The following is a 21,341-nucleotide window of genomic DNA, read 5'->3' as shown; positions in this document are numbered from 1 at the left end:
CTCCTGCCCCAGACTCCCATGTGACTGGGATTATAGGTGTGTGCCACTGTGCTAGCCAAAACTAGTTTTTAAAAATAAAATCTTAATGTAATATAAAAAATAAGACATAACATTTTTTAAAAATTGTGTTTAGTTGTCAATGGACCTTTATTTTTTTTTATTTATTGATATGTGGTGCTGAGAATCAAACCGTGCCTCCTACATGCTAGGCAAGCACTCTGCCACTGAGCCACGACTCCAGCCCCAGACATAACATTTTTAAAAGTATTTTTAGTTGTAGATGGACACAGTACCTTTATTTTATTTATTTATTTATATGTGGTGCTGAGAATTGAACCCAGTGCATCACACATGCTAGACAAGTGCTCTACCAGTGAGCTCAGCCCTAGCCTCATAACAGTTATTTTCAATACATGGAAATATTTTTTCCTTTGAACAAAAAATGAGGCAAAGTTTAATATAGGTCAAACAGCTTTAAGGAACTCCAGAGCCTGGGAGAATGAATGCGTTAAAACAGGATCTTCTGTTGGCACAGTGGTGCTTGCCTGTAATCCCAACAGCTCCAGAGACTGAGACAGGAGGATCATGAGTTCAAAAACCAGCCTCAGCAAAAGTTGGGCACTAAATAAGTCAGTGAGACTCTGTTTCTAAATAAAATACAAAATAGGGCTGGGGATGTGGCTCAGTGGTCAAATGTCCCTGAGTTCAATCCCCAGTACCCTGATGCCAAAAAAAAAAAAAAAAAAAAAAAGGAAAGAAGGCTCTTCTGACAGAAAAATGGAATAAGGATTGATAATTGGGGTTGTAGAAGGACACTCACTTTTTTCTTTATGATATTATTTTGCTTTAACATTTTACAATGAGAATAAACTCCTGTTTTGTTGTGCAATTTAAAAAATTTAGGAAAAGCAAAAAAATATAATTTAACAAAATGAAATGCAGAAAATAGATTTAAGTTGAAAAAACCCACATTTATATAACTTGACTTTTATCAAAGGTTCTGACTATACATAATTTTTCTACCCACACATAGGTCAAAAACTCTTTTACTTCCCAGTAAGAAATTAACCAATTTAATAATATGAATTTAACAAAAGATCACATTATATAGCATGTTTTTACAAATAAAATAGTGTCAAATATATCGCCTGTAGCTTTAAAACTATATTTCTCCTTTTGTGAGAGCTCATATTTGAAGTAATTTAGAAATTGAGAAACCAAGTTGTCAAATGTACCTTAATAGCACTCCATGACTGAGTCGGTAGAAAGTCGAGGGGACTTAGGTAGGTGTGCTCAACTGGAAAGCGGAGCAGAAAATCCAGTTCAAGGGGGTCGACCTCTTTCTTTCTCAACAAAATCTTGAATACACAAAATTGAAAAGATCATGAGGTTTACATGGAAATCACAACCCAGGAAGCAGTCACCAGGGAAGATATGCCCGAATGCGCAGAGCCAAATCTGCTGGGATTCTGGCAAGCATCTATTCTATGGGTGAAATAAAGATTCTGAGAGTATGTCCATAATCACAAAACCATTCCTGGAAATGTGATTAAAAAAAATAACTGCAAAGGCTGACTTATTCCAATTCTTTTTATTATTTATTTTTATGTGGTGCTGAGGATCAAACTCAGGGCCTCGCACATGCTAGGTGAGCACTCTACCTCTGAGCTATAACCCCAGCCCTGCTTTATTCCAATTCTAATGATGATGGCTATTAGCAACATATTTGAAATATGCTTTATATTTAATCTTCTATTAAGGTATAAATTTATCTTAAATTTGTGATAGAAAATGAGAAAGCCTCTAATGACAATAGACTTAATTGCTAAACAGAGCAGAACTAGTATTGTAAGTTAATCTAGTATAGGTGCTATATTCAATAAACTGCAAGGAACATAAAAGATCTTTCTTATATGTGAGATTATCTTGAGTAAAGCTCAAAATTGTTTAACAAACATAATTAACTTGAATAAACTTTAAACAGTCTGATTGTAGAGTTCATAATAAGTTCATAGTACATTTTGGAAGGCAAAAAGGAAGCATTCCTAATTTCCATGTAGAAATATAATACCTCTATAGTTAAACAGATGAGTTTTATGCTATCTAAAAAAATCTAGATATTTTCAAAATTCATTAAACTATCTTAGTGAATAATTAATTTTTCTTAATTCAGTTTATTTCAACAGTGAGTAATCATCCATATAGATAATGAAGATCTCATTTACATAGATTGACAGGAGTTGAGATAGATTCTACTTTATGGCATCCAAGGGGAAGTTTTAAATAGATGTGTGTATCATGTATTATCATGCTTGACTCTTTCCTGTTAACTAGCAATAGGTATTTCATTTTGTAATGCCTTGTTCCTGTTTATTACATGCATTCGAAAACATCTACCCTTATATTCTTAGAGAACGTAAGGGCATCTGTGATTATCAAAAACATCAAAAGGGAAGTGGTAGCTTATTATTATGCACATTAGGTGCTTACTAAATGTCATTTCTGGGCAAGGTCCTTTGGAAGACACGAAACAGGCAAGGCACAAATCTTCTCTCAAGGTTTTGAGGGACAGGAAGAACCATATCGCAAACTAGTTAATAAAAGACAACAGGCTTGTTTCAGCTGAACCTGGAGCTTGAAGTTGAATTATTTTTCCTTCTTTTTCTTACCATGGACACCTTAATTCCCATTTAAGCTTCCTTTTTAATCTTCCATATGAAAAAGATTAAAAGGGAAGCTGGTCTCATGAAGATGGGGCATTAAGCCTAGAAGGTAATTTATTTACCCACTTTTTTCTGACAAATAATATTATATATTTATGGGACAAAATGTGTTGCTTTGATATATGTTTACATTGTAAAATGGTTAAATAAAGCTAATTAATGCATCTATCACCTCATAATCATTTTTTTTTGCAGCGAGAACATTTAACCTAAAACATTACCCTTTTTGCTATTTTGAAACATACATTATTATTGACTATTTGCAAAGGAATACTATGCAACCTTTAAAAATAAAATTATGTCATTTGAAACAATATGGATAAAACCATTCATTGTTTTTTAAAAGGACTCTGAGATGTCCTCGGACCTCTTAGATTCAGACTCAAAATCCTAATCTTTTAATACGTATATATATATATATATATATATGAGAATGTACATATAAATATACAAACATATATATGTACATATATATTATATATATAATATATATATATATATTATATATATATTAGTTGTAGTTGAACACAATACCTTTATTTATTTTTATATGGTGTTGAGAATCGAACCCAGTGCCTCGCATGTGCTAGGCCAGCACTTAACCGCTGAGCCACAGCCCCATCCCTCAAGATGCTAATCTTAAAGGATCTTTTTGGTAGGATCTGGAAGGTTCTGGACAGGACCCAAGCATATCTGCTTAACCAAAGCACTGTGGCCCAGAGGAGAGCTTCCAAAAAAGGCAGCTCTGCTTTCAGTCAAGCAGAAGGAAAATACCTGATAAACAGAGGGGTCTGCCTGTGATCCTGGGGATGCTTTCAACTGACTAATCTCCTCACCTGAAAAGCCATGTGGGATAGGAAGGTGAGCTTGTCCTTCTCGAACAGCGCCTGGCTGGTGTAGAGGAAGATGGCGTGGGTGATGCTCTCCATCAGGACAGAGATGCGTCCCTGCGGGTCCTCCACCTTGTCAGCCTGTTGGATTGCTCTGTGGAACAGCATGTTGAAAGCCTGGGGGATTTAATGACTATTAGAAGGTGACCGTTGGTGCCCACATGTCTAGCTAGCCTCAAAACACAGGGACTCAGTCAAGGTTTATCTATGGGGAGAGAAAGGTAGACTTTTTACAATTATATGAGTTTTTTAAACGACTCCTGCTGCAAGGTAAATGTTCCTCATGTGTGTGACTGTCTTCATTAAGGCAGTTCTATACAATCTGCTCTCATTTCCCTCCTAGCAACTAAGGTGCATCAGGCACTCTCCTTCCACCTGTGAACTTTAAAAAGTTTGAACATTTTTGTAATTACAGTAAAATACACATAAAATTTGCCATTTACCAAATTTAAGTGCGTAATTTAGTAAAATATATTCACGTTTTTGGGCCACCAATCTCTAGATTTTTTTTTTTAATCTTGCTAAACTGAAACTCTGTACCTATTAAACCACCACCATCATTCATTCCTCCCTCCCAACCCCCCCGTCCCTGCAATCCCCATTCTGCATTTTGCATCTATGAGTCTGACTATTCCAGGTACTCCATATGAGTGGAGTCATGCAAGATTTGTCTTTGTGGTTGGCTTATTTCACTCAGGATAATGCCCTCAATGTTCGACCATGTTGGAGCATGTGTTAAAAATTTCTTCTTCTTTTTTTTTTTAAATACATAATATCCCACTGTGTGCACAGATCACATTTTGTAAATTCATTAAAAGATATCTGGGTTGATTCTATCTTTTGACTATTATAAATAATGCTCCTATGAATATGGGTATTGAGCTATATCTTTAAGAACCTCTTTTAATTATTTTGGATATATTCTCCAACATGGAATTATTGGGTCACATGGTGATTATATTTTTAATTTTTTAAAGGACTGCCATACTGTTATCCATGGCAGTGGAACTATTTTATACTTCCATCAAGAGTGCACAAGGATTCCAATTTCTCCATGTCCAAACACTTTTTTTAAAAAATTATAATAGGTGTGAGATGCTACCTCACTGTGGTTTTGATTTGCATTCCTCTAATAACTAGTGATATTGAACCTTTTTTTGTATTCTTATTGGCAAATTTTCTTTGGAGAAATTTCTGCTCAAGTCCTGAACCTATTTTTAAATCAGTTTTTTTTTTTTTTTTGTGGTTCTACCCATGTATTTTTTTGGTATGCCCTTTGGTTCTCTCTTCTGTTAAAATAACACTTGGTTTATATTACCTTTTCATATTTTGGTAGTAATAGGCTGGAAAAATTCATATATATATGCATATATATATATATATATATATATTTAATACACACATATATGCATTTAAGTATGTAGAAATACATCTGTTTATATGTTTATTTTTGGTTGGTGGCCAGGGACCAGAGACCACAGGCTGATGGATTGGTATATATTTGAATGAAAGGAATAGGCTGCAATGATACATACATACAGTAAATACTGGTCAGAAGGCATGGGCAAAGTATTAATCTGATATTCTGACTTCTAACTTAATACAATGAAATGTGCATATCAAAAAGACCATTTGATGAGTTTTGACAAATGGCTATATTCCACTGATAACCACCATAATCAAGATACAGAGCCTTTCTGCTTTAATCACTGCAAAGGAGTCTTCATGTGCTTCTTTACAGTCAGTTCCTACCATTATCCCCAGCCCCAGTCAACTATCGTCTTGCCTGTCACTGTAGATTAACCTTGCCTTTTCTATATTTTCACATAAGTTTATATGGTAGGTACTCCTAAGTGTCTGGATGCTTTTTCTGAACATAATGTTTTGGTGACCTTCCAATGGTTGGGTGTGTATCAGGAAATGTGTACCTTTACATTTTGAGCAACATCTCAATGTATGGATGTGCCAAATTTGTATATCCATTTACTTGTCAGTCCTTTGGATTGTTTCCAAATTTTGGCTGTTTTGAATAAAGTGCCTGTGAACATTTGTGAATAAGCTTTTGGTTGATATGTACTTTCATTCCCCTTAGATGAATACCTAGAGTAAAAACAAAGGATCATATTGCAACTGTACATTTAACTTCATAAGAAATTATCAAATTGCTTTCCAAAATAGTTTTATCAACTTGCATTCATTCCAGAAATGGGGAAGTTGCAGTACCATATCTGTGTTACACTTGGTATTGACTGTCTTCTAAAATTTTAGCCATTCACATATTTTTTCTGATGATTGTTGCACATTTATAATGTGCTTAAGGGTAAACATGTCTTATTTATTATATGCCATGACTTATTACTGAGTTGTACAAGTTATTTACGTATCCTGATACAAATTCTTTGTTAGATACATGTATCGGGAATATTGGTTTTGCTACTCTGTGCTTTACCTTTTATTTTCAGTGTCTTTTGAAGATCACAAACTTTATATTATGATAAGATTCAATTTGTTGTTTCTTCTTTTTTTATCTTTCTGTTCCACTCTAAAAAAATATTTGCCTAAGCAAGGTATGGTGGCACATGCCTATAATTCTACCAACTTAGGAGGATCATAAGTTCAAGACCAGTCTTAGCGATTTAGCAAGGCCCTAAGTAACTAAGGGAAACCCTGTCTCAAAAATAAATAGGGCTGGGTTTGTGACTTAGTGCTTAACCACCCCTGGGTTCAATCTCTGAGTTAAAAAAAAAAAAAAAAAAAATCTTACGTAACTCAAAGCCCAAAGATTTTTTCCTTGTTTTTTTTTTTGGTAGAAATTTTATAGCTCAGCCAATTTGTTTTGAATTAACTTTGTATATACCATGGTATAATAGCTGAGGTTTGTGTGATTCCACATGTTTGTCCAGCGGTCACAGCAGCTTCAGCTGTAAAAACCATTCTACCCTCCTGGAGCTATCTGGGCATAGCTGCTGAAAATCAGCTGACCAGATATTGCACTTGGAGTAACTCAGTTCCAGTGAGCTCTTTTTATTTTTTAGTCTAACAACACTCCATCTTGATGAGTGTAAGTTTATAATACATCTTAAGATCAGCTTCTTTGTTTTTTTTTTCCTGAAAAATTGCTGAGCTATTTAAAGTCCTTTGTATGTCCATACAAATTTTAGAACCAACTTGATTTCTACCAAAAAACAAAACAAAACAACAACAACAACAAAAAACACCATCTTCTGGGGTTTTTGACTGAGACCAAATTGAATCTGTAGATCAACTGGGATAGTATTAACATCTTAAAAAGAATTCCAATTCATAAACATAGTATATCTATTTAATAATGATGTTTTGAATTTTTCAATAATATTTTATAGTTTTGTATAAAAATCTTGCATGCATTTTATTAAAATGATGCCTTAGAGTTTCATGGTTTTAGAAATCATTGTAAATATTATTGGGCTGTTAATTTTATTTTCCAATTATTTCTCTTATCTACAGAAATATGAGGGATTCTGTATATTGACTTTACATCATGCAACCTTACTAAAGACTCATTTTTTAGTTCTACCAGCTTTTTTTGTAGATTACATAGGATTTTCAACATACATGACCAGATTACTTGTGAAAAATGAAAGTTTTCCTTTTCCTTTTAAAAACTCTTGCTTTTTATTGTCTTATTGTACTGCTATAACTTCTAATATAGTGTTGAATAGAAAGCTGTGCTTGTTCATTTTTTAACATTACATTTGCTGTTGGTTTTTGTAGATGCCTTTTATCATATTGAAAAGTTACCATATATTTCTTATCAGCTGAGAAGTTTTTCTCCTTCTAAAACCATGTGTTGGAATATGCTAGGTTCTTTGCATTAATTGAAATGATCATTTGTTTTTCTTTTATTCTATTAATATGATGAATAACCTTCTGTGCTTTTTTTTGAATGTTAAATCAAGTTGCATTTCTGCAATACATTTCTGCAATAAATTCCATTTAGTCATACTATATTGTGCTTGTTATATATGGCTGAATTCAGTATGTCAATCTTCTCTGAGGACTTTTGCAACAAGACTCATGAGAGGGACCGTACTATAGCTTTCTCACAGTGCTTTAGTATATAAGTGCCTTGCATATGTCATAGTGACTAGTTTTTATTTGTTTTCCTTCACCAAGAAAACATGAGAATTCTCTAAATTCCTATATTTTCACAAATACAGAATAGTTACCTCAAAGAAAAATTCTTTATATTTTAATAAACCCTTCATACTTTGTTTAGAAACAACATACAAACATGAATCACATCAATACTCTCATTAGCTTAAAGCCTTACTAAAAATTATGAATGAAAGTTCCTGAGAGCTGATATTTTTATTGTTGTTTACTACATTCTTTGACTCCTTCATGGATACTGACCACTTAGAGATAAATTCCTATTTTCCTGAAACACATTGAAACTTCTGAGGTTTTTGATTTTTTCTTAGCCAATTCAACATTACCTTCAAAGAGAATTGATAGATAGGGTTGATTTTTCTGAGATCATTAATAACAAAATAAAGAAGGGATGCTCTTGCTGCTACTGGTCTGTAACATTCTCGGGCCTCATTGATTTTTCTTTCATTTTCTTTGGCTTCAATCACCTATGGGTGGGATCAAACAAAATTAGTAACTTACTCTTCATGTTCTCCAAACATACCCAAGCAATGGAAGGATGTTTTTGAAATGAGAAAGGATTCATATTAAAATAAACAACACAAATGGCATCTAAGTGTTTGAGCCTTTCTAAAATTATTAAATCCATATTCTTAAATATTTTTTTTTTCGTAAATTGAGTTTTAGTGTGAATGATTTCTGCTGCTTTACAGATCACAGACTGAAACAACACTTATTGTTTTGGGTCCTATAGAGTTGATTTCTCAGGAATGTCACCTTCCTACCTCCCCTTTCTCTTTCAGGGCTTAATAACCCAGCTCTATCACCTCTCAGGGATGGCTCTTAAAGTCTGCTGAGTCAATTTGATGCCAACAACTTTATTAGGCAACAAGGTATACAAAAGCTGTCAAGGTCAATAATACATCCAATAGCAGTGCTCACTAAAAAGCATTTATACAAATACTGTCATGACCGTCTGATTTTAACTGCACCAGATCATCCATATGCTCATGTATTTCCATTTACTTTTATGTATTAGCCTCTGGGCATGTTTAGAGAGATAATTAAAAAAAAAAAAAAACTACCATCATCCACCAACATATTCATTTTTATTCAAGGATCCAGTATCTGTTTCTTTTACCTAGGTCCATGGCTTTACAAGATACGATATTTTCCCAAAGTAGTTCTATAAACTTGACTCATAGTATTTATGTACAAAAGGAAATAAAATAGAGAGAATAGGGAAGTTACTTACATGCAATATGTTAAGACAGGAAGTGATACTCTAAGAGACAATTAGAAGTTAACTTCAAAGCTAAGACTTAATTTACTTAATTGCCCTAATCTTTACTATCTTAGCAGCTACCTAGAATTCACTTTCTTAAAAGGATAGAGTAATTTGGAATTCTATTTCCTTGCTTAATTTAAGACAAATATATTGGATATTTGGTGACACAACTTCTGTTGGGTAATTAATAGATTGCTAGGTAATGAGGATATTCTAGAAAGCAAATCAGGGTCTAGTGCTGACTTGGAAACATTGGAATGTCAAGGGTTAGTGACCACGTGTGACAGTTCAAATTCTCACATGCACATGGCATATGGAAACTCGTGTTGCACATTTAGCCAGAAGCCTACTGGATGAAAATTTTCACCAGTCTGGGAAAATATCATTTTCCCAGGGTAAACAATGCATTTGAGTGAAGCAGGACACCATCTCTTGCCGTTTCCTGCCACTGCAGACCTATGAACAAAACTTCAGCTCCAAGGATTTCTCTAAAATGCCAACAGACTGGGGAAATTATGCTAAGACTATAGGATATAAGTTTGCCTAAGCCAAATGCTAAGCCTTTTTAAAGATTTTTCCACCGTAGAAGACAGCAGGCTCCAGTTTTCTTCAAATTTGGGCACTCAAAAGAGAAATAATAGTCTGACAGAGTCTAATGTGAATGACTGGATCTCTGAGGAATTAGAAGTAGGAGCTCAACCATTTCCATCTCCACTCTAAATCCCACACTGTCCAATTTTTAAGGGTGTGTCATTAAATGACCTGAATTCCACAACACATCATTGCTCTCAGAGGAAGAACCACTTTGATTGCACTGTAGTCCCAAGCATTTTATTCAAACAGAGCATGAAAACCCCCAGGCATTGTCTGCCCTTTCCTACCTTATGCTCTATCTCTGCTGCGGTGGCCTTTGTTGTCTCCAGCCTCTCCACCAGGTTGGTGTCATCTAGGAAGCTTCCCTCTGCTGCCGAAAGGCGTAGGAGGAGGTCATCCTCCAGGTGCTTCAGCTCAATCTTAAAGTCATTTTGGTGCTTTGTCAAAACCAACTAATATAAACCAAGGAACATGTGAGAAATGGTGACTAAATATCAAATTTTAAGAGGGAGTTTCTTAATCACAAATTTCATAGCCAGTGTGTATATAATAAAGCACACAACATTAAAACCATACTGATCATACTTAAAAAAAATTCTATTTAAAATTTCAGGAGGCATGGTAAGATCGAGTTGTACTCTCAGGTCATGAACATTTATTACAATCATTTGATATCATAAACATGTAGAAATAATCTGTTTAATATCAGCAAACTTCTGGTTTCCACTCTGACATGACATGATTTTGAAGACTCATTTCTGTTCCCATAAAAAGGCAAAGCTAAGCAATAATTCTTCCACCAGAGAACTGAGGTCACAGGGCAAACTACCACCCTGAAAACGGGACAGTTAACAATTCCTGGGCTCAGCTGTTAGGGGCCCTTCACACTTTTGTTTTACCTCCAGGAGCCCTACCAAATTCTCACAGAAGAGCAAAAAAAAAAAAAAAAAATCTACTCCTACCCTGGGCAGGGGCAGGGAAAGTAATCATTTTGTGTTAAACTCAGAGATAAGTAATCATTTCAAACATGTCTAGAACTTTCTATTCTCCTTAGCAAACACTTGCCAGCTGGGAAAACATCTTTATCAGAGGCTAAGGTGACCTAGGGGGAAGGGCAATTAGACTACTCAGCCTCCTCAGGACTTCCTGTCTCACACAGGAAGAGGAGGAAAAAAGGTTAAGACACTCTTTTGAAGGTCATAGCCCAGTGTGCAAGCCTATTAAAACACCTCTGAGATTGAATCATGAGTTTATGAAATACTTTCCACTCCAGAACTCTATCACTGGACTGGTAGGGAACAGTAGATTGCAGTTCAGAGAATTGAAAGACTCTATTTAAGAAAGGAGTTTTCAGGGAAACTCAAAACAACAAGGAAATTAAAAAAAAAAAAAAAAAGGAAAACTGAAGCCTATGACACCTTCCACTAAAGGAAACATTAAACACAGCTAATGTCCTAGCCAGGTACACATAAATTTTTACCTTAAGACACTATTTACCTCAATTCTAATTATCTCATACATCATGTCCTACTTCCAACAAAAATTTACAAGACATGACAGAAAAAAAAAGCACAATTTGGAGAGAGAGAAAAAAAAAATATTACAGAATAAGACCCAAGGATGGTAGAAATTTGGGAATCATAGTGTGAGGGTTTAAAAATGACTCTACTAGCCTGACATAGTGGTGTACAACTGTAATTGCAGCAGTTTGGGAGGCTGAGGTAGGAGGATCACAAGTTCAAAGCCAGCCTCAGCAACTCAGTGAGCTCTTGTCTCAAAATTATAACAAACAAACAACAACAACAAAAAATAAATGGGCTGGGGATGTGGCTCAGTGGTTAACCACTGCTGGGTTTAATCCCTGGTTAACCCTCCTCCCCTCCAAAGATGATACTTCATATACTAAAAACTCTACTGGGAAAGTAGACAACATGCAGGATCACATGGGTAATGTAAGCAGAGAGATGAAAAGTCAAAGAATAAAAAGAGAACGCTCAAAATAAAAAGTGCTGCAACAAAAATAAACAATGCTTTTGACAGGTTCATCAACAGACTGGATACTATCAAGGGAGGAAACAGTGAAGCTGAAGGTATGTCAATAGAAACCTCTTAAACTGAAAAGTAAAGGGAGAAAGTATGAAAATTTTAAAAGGAAAAGAATACCTAAGTACAATAAGATAATTACAAAGGTGTAACAAAAATGCAGTGGGAATACCAGAAGGAAAGAAAGAGGAAAGAGGACAGAATAAATATCAGAAGACTAATGGTTAAGAATATTTAAAAATTAATGACAAGCACCATGTATTCATGAAGCTCACAGGAAACTCAGCAAGATAAATACCAAGTCTACACTTGGGAATATCACATTCAAACTGCAGAAAATCAAAGATAACAAAAATAGTACTGAAAGAATCCAGGGAAAAATATACCTCATCTATGGAGGGACATGTTTAAGAGTTACATGCGACTATGCAGCCAAGAAAAGAGTAAAATATTTGAAATATTTGCAGGAAAGAATCCAACTAACCTAGAAATCTATATCCTGTCAAATTATCCTTCAAAAGCAAAGGAGAAATAAAGGTTTTCTTAGACAAACAAAAATTGAAGGATTTTTTCTGGAGTAGACCTATCTTACCATAAATGTTCAAAATAATTTCTTCATAAGGAAGGGATAAGTCAGAAATTCAGATCTACATAAAGCAAGAGTGCTAGAGAAAGAATAAGTAAAATATTTTATTTTTTCTTACTCTTAATTCAGCTATTTGTTCAAAATAATATCAATAATTCATCCAGAGATTATTATTTAGGGATAAACAAAATGAATGACAGCAATGTTACAAGGGATGGGACAGAGGAAATGAGGATACACTATTAAGAGTGATATTCACTACCTGTAAAGTGGCGCAGTGTTATTTTAAGAAGATTTAGATTAGTTATAAATATGTTGCAAACACTAAGGCAACTACTACTTTTTTTAACAAAAAGCATAATTTATATACTAAGAGATAAGAAATATTGAAATAATATAAATTGCTCAATTAAAATCAAAGGCAGAAAGAGGAAAAGACAAAAACAAAAAACATGGAACACACACAATACATAAAAAACCAGTAAAAAGTATGGTGGATATTAATCCATCTATGTGAATAACAACAGAATTCTTCAAATCAATCAAGAGTCAGAGTAGATAAATGACAACAGAAAACTCTATGTTGTCTACAAAAATCAACTTGTAATAGGATGGATAAAGATATGCCAGATAAAACCAGGTGTGGTGATGCAGAGAGTTAATCCCAACCTACTTGGGAGGCTGAGGCAGGAGGATTGTGAGTTTGAGGCCAGCCTGGGCAACTAACCAAGATTCTGTCTCAGGAAAGAAAGGAAAAGAGAGAAAACAAACAAATAAATAAACAAAAAACAAGCAAGCAAACAAGTAAGCTGGAGCACCTGTATTAATTTCAAACAAAACAAATATCAAAATAAGAAAAATTATAAAATAACAAAGGGATCAGTTCCCTGAGAAAACAAAAATTTTGTGTACTTAACAGAGTTCAAAAATATATAAGGCAAAAAAATCATAGAACTATAAGGAGAAATAGAGAAGTACACTTTATAGTTGGAAAACTCAAAATTCCTTTATTGTCAACTGACAGATCAGTAAGGACATAGTCAAACTGAGCAACATCAAATAAACTGGATCTAGTGATATTTATACAATACTCCTTTGTACAACAGCAGAACATACAGTTTTCTAAGTTCACATGGAACACTCACCAAGATGGAACACATACTAGGCCATCTAACACAGTTGAAAAATTTTAAAAGAAATTATATAAAGTATGCTCCAAGACCACAACAAAATTAAATGAGAAACAACAGAAAGACAAGCTAGAACATCCCAAAGTATGTATCAATGAAACAACATACTTCTAGATAACATATGGGTCAAAGAAGAAATATAGAGAAATTAAAATATACTAAAATAAATAAAAATGAAAATACGATGTATTAAAATTTGCAAAATGCAATAAAAAAGTGCTTAGAGGAAAATTTTTAGCATGGACTGTATGAATTAGAAGACAAAAATATCTAAAGTTAATAGTATCTAAGTTTCACCTTAGGAAACTAGATAGAAGACCAATATAAATCTAAAGCAAGCAGCTGGGTGTGGTGGTGCACACCTAGAATCCCAGTGATTTAGGAGGCTGAGGAAGGAGCACCACAACTTTGAGACCAGCTTGATGAACTTCATAGGACTATGTATCTCAAGATGAAAATAAAAATAAAAAGAGGTGGATGCAGGTCAAAGTATTAAAGTCCCCTGGGTTCAATCTGTAGTACTGCACAATACAAACCAAAATCCCAAAGCAAGCAGATGAAAATAATAAAAATCAAACCATAAATTAATGACATTTAAAATATGAAGCCATGGCCTGGGGCTGTGGCTCAGTGACAGATCACTTGCCTAGTATGTGTGAGGCCCTGGGTTTGATCCTTAGCACCACATAAAAATGAAACAAATAAAATAAAGGCATGCTGCCCATCTACAACTACAAAAATAAAAAATTAAAAAAAATGGAAAGAAGTTTTTTTAAAAATAAAAAAATAAAATATGAAGCCAATAGAGAAAATCAGTAAACCCAAAAGCTGGTTCCTTGAAGGGATCAACAAAACTTATAACCCCCTAGGTAGGCTAAACCAGGGGTGGGGAGGAGAGAGAAAAGTTATTAGTTACTAATATCAGAAGTGAATGGATTCACTTCTGATTGACTCCATGGATATTAAAGGAAAATATGTATTATGAACAATTCTATGTCAAAAAATTTGGTCACTTAAATGAAGTGAAACAATATCTTTGAGACACAATATACTAAAAAACTCTTAAAAGGAGAATCAGATAATCCAAATAGGCCATATGTCCATTAAAGAAACTGAATCAATAATTTTAATAACCTTCCAGAAATGAATACCAGGTCCAGATGGTTTCACTGGTGAGTTCTATCATAGACTTAAGAAAGAAGTGATATTGGTTCTGTACAATTTCTAGAAAACAGAAGTAGGAGGAACACTTTCTAACTCATTGTCTAAGGCCAATATCACTTTAATACAAAAATTGGATAAGACTTTATAAGAGGTGGGTGAGGTGGCACATGCCTGTTATTCTAGTGGCTCAGGAAGCTAAGACAGGAGGATCATGAGTTCAAAGCCACCTTCTGCAAAAGCGAAGTGCTAAGCAACTCAGTGAGACCCTGTTCTAAATAAAATACAAAATAGGGCTGGGGATGTGGCTTAGTAATGGAGTGCCCTTGAGTTCAATCCCTAGAACCAAAAAAAAAAAAAAAAAAAAAAAAAAAAAACCAAAAAACAACAACAACAAAAATTACAGACCTATGTCTCTCAAGAGTATAGATGTACATATCCTCAATTAAATATTACCAAATCAAATTGAACAATGTATAAAAATAACTATACATCATGACTAAGTGGGATTTATTCCAGGTATGCAAGATCGATTCAACATACAAAATTGAGTAATATAATCTGTTACATAACAAGTTCAAGATGAAAAATATGGCCATATCAACAGATACAGAAAACACATTTAACAAAATTCAACATTCATTCATGGTAAGAACTTTCAACAAACTAGAAATAGAGAGGAACTTCCTCAACTTGATAAAGAAATCTAAAACAGACTTACAGCTAACATCATACCTAATGATGAGAACAATTTGATGCCTACAAATTTAATAACTCAGATGAAGTGGACCTATACTTCCAGAGGAAAAAAACTAACAAAAACTCATGCAGGGCTGTAGCTCAGTGGAAGAATGCTTGCCTAGCATGTGTGAGGCACTGGATTCCATCCTCAGCACCACATATAAATAAATAAATTAATTAAAGGTAGTGTGTTCATTTGTATTCTCATGCAAAGAAAAATTAGATGGGTTCCCCCTAAGATCAGGAATAAGATAATAATGTTATCTTTCACCCCAATTTTCCACACTGTACTAAAATTTGATATCATTGTATACACAGAAAATTCTGAAGAATTAAAATAAAGTCTCCTGCAAATAATAAGCAATTATAGCAAATCTGCAGGATATAGTTTGAAAAGCCAAATGCTTTTCTATATACCAGCAACAAACAATTGCAATTTGAAATTTAAAACCCAATACTGTTTATAATAACACCAAATGACTGATACACTTAGGTATAGATCTAGCAAAATTAAAAAAGACCTGATGAAAGAATCAAAGATGTGAAAAATAGGAAGTTGTTCCATATTCATGGATAGGCAGATTCAATATTGTTAAGATATCAATTATTCCTGTCCAGGATCTGAAGCAATTTTGATCAAAACCTCAGCACATTATTTTATGGATTTTGATAACTGATTCCAAAATTTATATTGAAAGGCATAAGAGCCACAATTGTTAATAGTACAATGAGAAAAAGCAGAGAACTGACCCTACCTGACTTAAAGACTTACAAATGTATAGTAATCAAGAGAGTGTGGTATTGAGAAAGAAAAGATTACCAAATCAGTGGAATGATATAGAAAAACCCAGAAACAGGTCCATAGAAAAATGGTCAATTGATCTTTGGCAAGGAGCAAAATCAATTCAAGGAGAAAAGATAATGTTTTCCACCCAATGATGCTAGGACAACTAGATATCCACATGTAAAAGAATGAAGTTGACTCCCTACCTCATATCATATGCAAAGTTTAATTTGATTACAGACCTAAATGTAAAAACTTAAACTAAAAAAGTCATAGAAGAAACATCGAAGTAAATCTCCATGAACTGTGTCTGTCAGTGGTTTCTTAGATGACACAAAATGTAAGTAACAAAGAAAAACAAAGATGAATTAGACTTTGCCAAAATTAGAATAGTTTGTTCTTCAAAGGATGCCATTAAGAAAATGAAAATACAATACATGAAATGGGAGAAAATTTTTGTAAATCAGAACGCAATAAGAATCTAATATTTAGAGTATGAGAAACTTCTCTACAAGTCATTAAAAAAAAAAAACTAATTTGGGACTGGGGTGTAGCTCAGTGGTAGAACACTTGCCTAGCATATCTGAAGCTCTGGATTTTATCTCCAGCATCATAAAAACTAAGCAAAGAAAACATAATAAAAAAAGACATGCAAAAGTTCAGTAAATTAAAATGCTCAACACTGTTACTTTCTGGAAATGAAAAACAAAATCATAGTGACAAACCACTTCATAACCTTTAAAGATGATACACAGCTGGTAGAAGCATACAATTTTGCAGCCACTTTGAAAACAGTTTGGCAATTCCCAATTGATTAAAAATAGAGTTACCATATAACTGAGCAATTCTGAAAATGAAAATATATGTGCATACTAAAACTTTGCCTAGAACTGTTCATAGTAGTGTTATATATCACAGCCACAAAGCAAAAAAAAAAAAAAAAAAAAAACCAAAAAACAAAAACAAGACCCCAAATGTCCATTGACTGAGAAGGGGATAAATAAAACAAATCAAATACTCTATATCCATACAAGGGAATATTATTCGTACATAAAAAAGCATTAAGTACTAATAGAACCTTGAATATATCAAGTTAGCAAGTAAATTCTCTTTAGTTTTCACATCACAGAAATACTATTTTCATTATTTCAGTTTTCAAATTTTCTGTTAGAAAGGTGGGCACTGAATTCTTTCATGTGTTTTAGTCATCGTGTTCTTTTTATTCTTCCTAATATGCTTCACCCATTTTCTCTTTCATTTCTTCTAGAGGTCTATTTAGTTTCTTTTTTTTCCCTCTCCAACTAAGTTTTAATTTTATTAATCTGTTTATATTCTATGTCACTATTTTCTGCTTTCATAACCACTTTCTTTCTACATTTTTAGGCTTACTTTATTGTTTTCTTGTTTCCAAAAAATGCTGAATTTAACTAATTTTAATATTTTTTCCTAATGATTATACTTATAGCCATACATTTTAAAGTATATTTGTTACAGACAGTTATAGCCTCCTTAGTTTTTCAATCTATTTCATTAGTCTACATTTTTTTCCTTGGGTAAATGGGTCTATTAACATCCAACCTACCTAGGCCTATATCTGCTTCCACATCTCTGTGTTCCATGAGCAGCATACCTTTGTACCAGTCCTCATGCTGTGCTCTAAACAAGACTGAGACTAGTTCGTCTCCTGTGGCGTAACCCTAACCAACCAGCATTTATTTTTTATTTATTTACTTATTTAATTGATTTAATTTTTTTAAATACATGACAGTGGAATGCATTACAATTCTTATTACACATATAGAGCACAATTTTTCATATCTTTGTATATAAAGTATGTTCACACCAATTCATGTCTTTATATGTGTACTTTTTTTTTGCATTACAATTCTTATTACACATATATACCACAATTTTTCATATCTGTTTGTACATAAAGTATGTTGACACCCAATTCATGTCTTCATACATGTGCTTTGGATAATGATGTCCATCACATTTCACCATCCTTGCTAATCCCCTGCCTCCTACCTTTCCCTCCAACCCCTCTGTCCTATTTGGAGTTCATCTATTCCTCCCATGCTCCCCGCCCCCTCCCTCCCCCACTATGAGTCAGACTCCTTATATCAGAGAAAACATTTGGCATTTGTTTTTTTGGGATTGGCTAACTTCATTTAGCACTATCTTCTCCAATGCCATTCATTTACCAACCAGCATTTATAAGGAGCAACTTTGAATTGTTTTTGTTAACTTTTCACACATATCATAATCTTTCTCAATTAGAAGAGCCTGGAATGCAAGAATCCTACCTTACACGTATTTTCACCATGATTTCTGCAAAGGAGATGACAAATAAGTATTGGGGGATGACCTAATAATTTTTACCTTGAGTTTTTCCAAATCTGGCCTTTCAATACTGACCACCTCTGCCAGCAGCTGGGCTTCAAGACCATCTTCTGTAACTGTGAAATTGAGGAGGGTTGTCTGAGCTTGTAATTCTGGTTTATAGTGAGGATTTGCCAGTTTTGTGTGAAGGATAAGGCGAAAGTTCTTGTTGAATTCACATTCCTTATCTCCAATCCTTATATACCTAAAGGAGGCAAAATACAGACATTCAGAAGAGTCATGAACCATTGCTGTCATTTGAATGTCATTCCATTGCTGCATTTTGACAACATACCTAGGCCAGAAGACCAGGATTTTTCAGCTTCTCTCTCTTTTTTTTTTTAAATAGGAAGAATAGGAATTATCTACCAAATCCCTGTGTGATTATTTTTCCTCTGATGCGAAATGGTAACAATAATAACATTCACCTCTTGGCATTGCTATAACTAGTAAATACCATCAATCTTACAGAAAATCTTTAAGAGTAAATGTTAGTTTCATTATACTTTCTATGATTAAAATTATATTAAAGCCAGGCATGGTGGTGTACACTTATAATCCCAGAGACTAGGGAGGTTGAGGCAGAAGGATCGCAAGTCTGAGGTCAGCCTCGGTAACTTAGTCAGACCTATTTCAAAAAAGAACTGGGATGGAACTGAGTGGTAAAGCACCCCTAAATTCAATCCCCAAAACAAGACAAATAAAAAATATGTTAAACATTGCTATTCTTTAAGGATAAAATATGTACATGTGTGTTGATGTGATATCTATGTATTAAGTATATTGATATTAAAGTATATTGTTGATATTAATTATATTGATGTGATATTTATACTTAAGTATATTGTTAAATAATATATAAAATCTGGGCTGGGGCTATAGCTCCCAGAGTGCTTGGGTTAGATCCTCAGCATCACATAAAAATAAATTAACAAAGATATTGTGTTCATTTACACAACTAAAAAATACTTAAAAAGTATGTGAAATATTTTTATTTTATAAAATATTAAAATATACATGCTCACATATACATTATTAAATGTATTAATGTTACTTTTCTTAAATTATTAAAAGTAAATATATACTTGAAATTATTTTCTGATTTTTTTGGCCTTTTTCATTTTCTTTCCTGCTAGGAACATGCTATAAGAACTAGTAGATGGGGAGCTTTTCAATTCATGCTTCAGAGAAACCAAAATTCATGAAAACTGAACTTCTCAAACTTTTCTGCAAAAGTAGCCTGAACTCCATGGGATGGAAGTTCACATAAGGTTCACTGGAGCCTGGTTAAAATAAGGAGCATTCACTTTTCTTTTTCTTAAATGTTCATATCGATTTGGATTCCTCCCTATTAAGCATATAAACCATTTTGATTGTAGAGATGTTATAATGACAAAATACTATCCTAATCTCATATTATTTTAAATTAAAAATATAATCTAAATAATCTGAGAAAAAAATACTTACCACCTGTCTCATTGGTTTGCAAGTGAAGTGTTATTTCACTAAATTTATCAACTTTGGAAAATTGAGTGTACTCAAAAGAAGAGACAGGTTTGGCACTTCATTGCAACATTTAGTTCTTAATTTGAGGAGAGATACTCAGAATGCTATAATACAGTGATATTTTAGGTTGTTATTGGTGGATATTTTATAATTGTGCCTTATAGATTAAATCTTTTGTAAGGAAAGTGCCTCAATCTATTGGCTACTCTATTTGTTCAGAGAAGTTTTTATGAAACAACTTGCTTTAATGTGTATACATTATACAAATTATGTTTTTAAACCAGCAAAGCTTTAACCATCTGAATAGGAATTAAGAATTTCAAAGGTTCAATCTCCAGCAACTCACCCCCCAAAAGAATTTCAAAGGACGGATCAAACTCAGGACCTAATATCTTTTTTTACCCAACGGTCAGATTTTTTCATTGCAGAGTGATCTTACAACAGAAAACTTCACAACTGTTCATTGTATGAGCTTGAAAAAGAGGCCACTAAATAAGCCACTCTGACAATCTTCTTTAAGTTTAAAGGTGCATTTATTCACTTTATCTAGTTTTGAATTTTTTTTTCCTGCCATCCTATCATTTAATTCTTTTCCAGGAAGAAAATGAGCGATTCAGCTAGCAACCCACTTCTGACTAAAGCTAAAATATATTTGTATATTATGCATTTTCCTTTTGAAAAAAGGACAATGTTAAAAAAGATGAGTATTGACATTACTGTTAAAAATAGATACTGAGAACAATAAGAAGTGAATGAACCAGAGATCAAGTATAGTAAGTGGACCAGGCAGGACTGCTAGTTTATCCATCAGCATGGTGGCCCTGAGTCCCTATTTTCTAGGACACTAATCTGATGCCATCTGTTCACATGTTTCTACATATTTTCTGATTGATATCATGCTCATTAAAATAACTGTATGTCTGATAATTTATTCTGTTATTTCTGTTATCATGAAACACATTACAAAAAACATCCAGTTAACAGTGACTTAACACCTACACCACTCCAGGCTACCAGAGTCTTCCAGGCACAGGGCATATAACTATTATCAAGACAAGCATGGTCTCTGCTCTCACAAACACTGTTTCTTACTTTCTCATGACAGGCAATATATTATTTTTTATATACTGTTTTATTCATTCTTTTATTTTATTTATTCATATGTATCAAATTCCTACAATGTGACAGGAATACAAAGACCAAAGATCTGACCAATTAAAATATAAGCAAAAGAGTAGAATAGACTTTTCCCCATTGAGATGTATAAATGGTCAATGGGAACATAGAAAGGCTCTTAACATTAGTTATTAGTGAAATGCAAA

General features: G+C 33.6%; 1 protein-coding gene across 1 annotated transcript in view; it reads right to left on the bottom strand.

The window, feature by feature from the left end:
• The window catches only part of Dnah11 (dynein axonemal heavy chain 11), a 302,098-nt gene that overhangs the window by 29,381 nt on the left and 251,376 nt on the right, over positions 1–21,341 (bottom strand). Inside the window, exons 66-70 of the mRNA XM_076853784.2 lie at positions 18,514–18,718; positions 9,914–10,078; positions 8,092–8,232; positions 3,560–3,730; positions 1,236–1,358 (exon numbers count right to left, since the gene is read on the bottom strand). Coding sequence (XP_076709899.2) covers positions 1,236–1,358; positions 3,560–3,730; positions 8,092–8,232; positions 9,914–10,078; positions 18,514–18,718 — 805 coding nt within the window. The remainder of the gene's footprint in view (positions 1–1,235; positions 1,359–3,559; positions 3,731–8,091; positions 8,233–9,913; positions 10,079–18,513; positions 18,719–21,341) is intronic.

Source organism: Callospermophilus lateralis, chromosome 1, assembly GCF_048772815.1.
Source record: "Callospermophilus lateralis isolate mCalLat2 chromosome 1, mCalLat2.hap1, whole genome shotgun sequence".
Classification (NCBI taxonomy): Eukaryota; Metazoa; Chordata; class Mammalia; order Rodentia; family Sciuridae; genus Callospermophilus; species Callospermophilus lateralis.
Note: the sequence above shows the minus strand (reverse complement) of the source record. Positions and strands in the feature narration are given on the sequence as shown.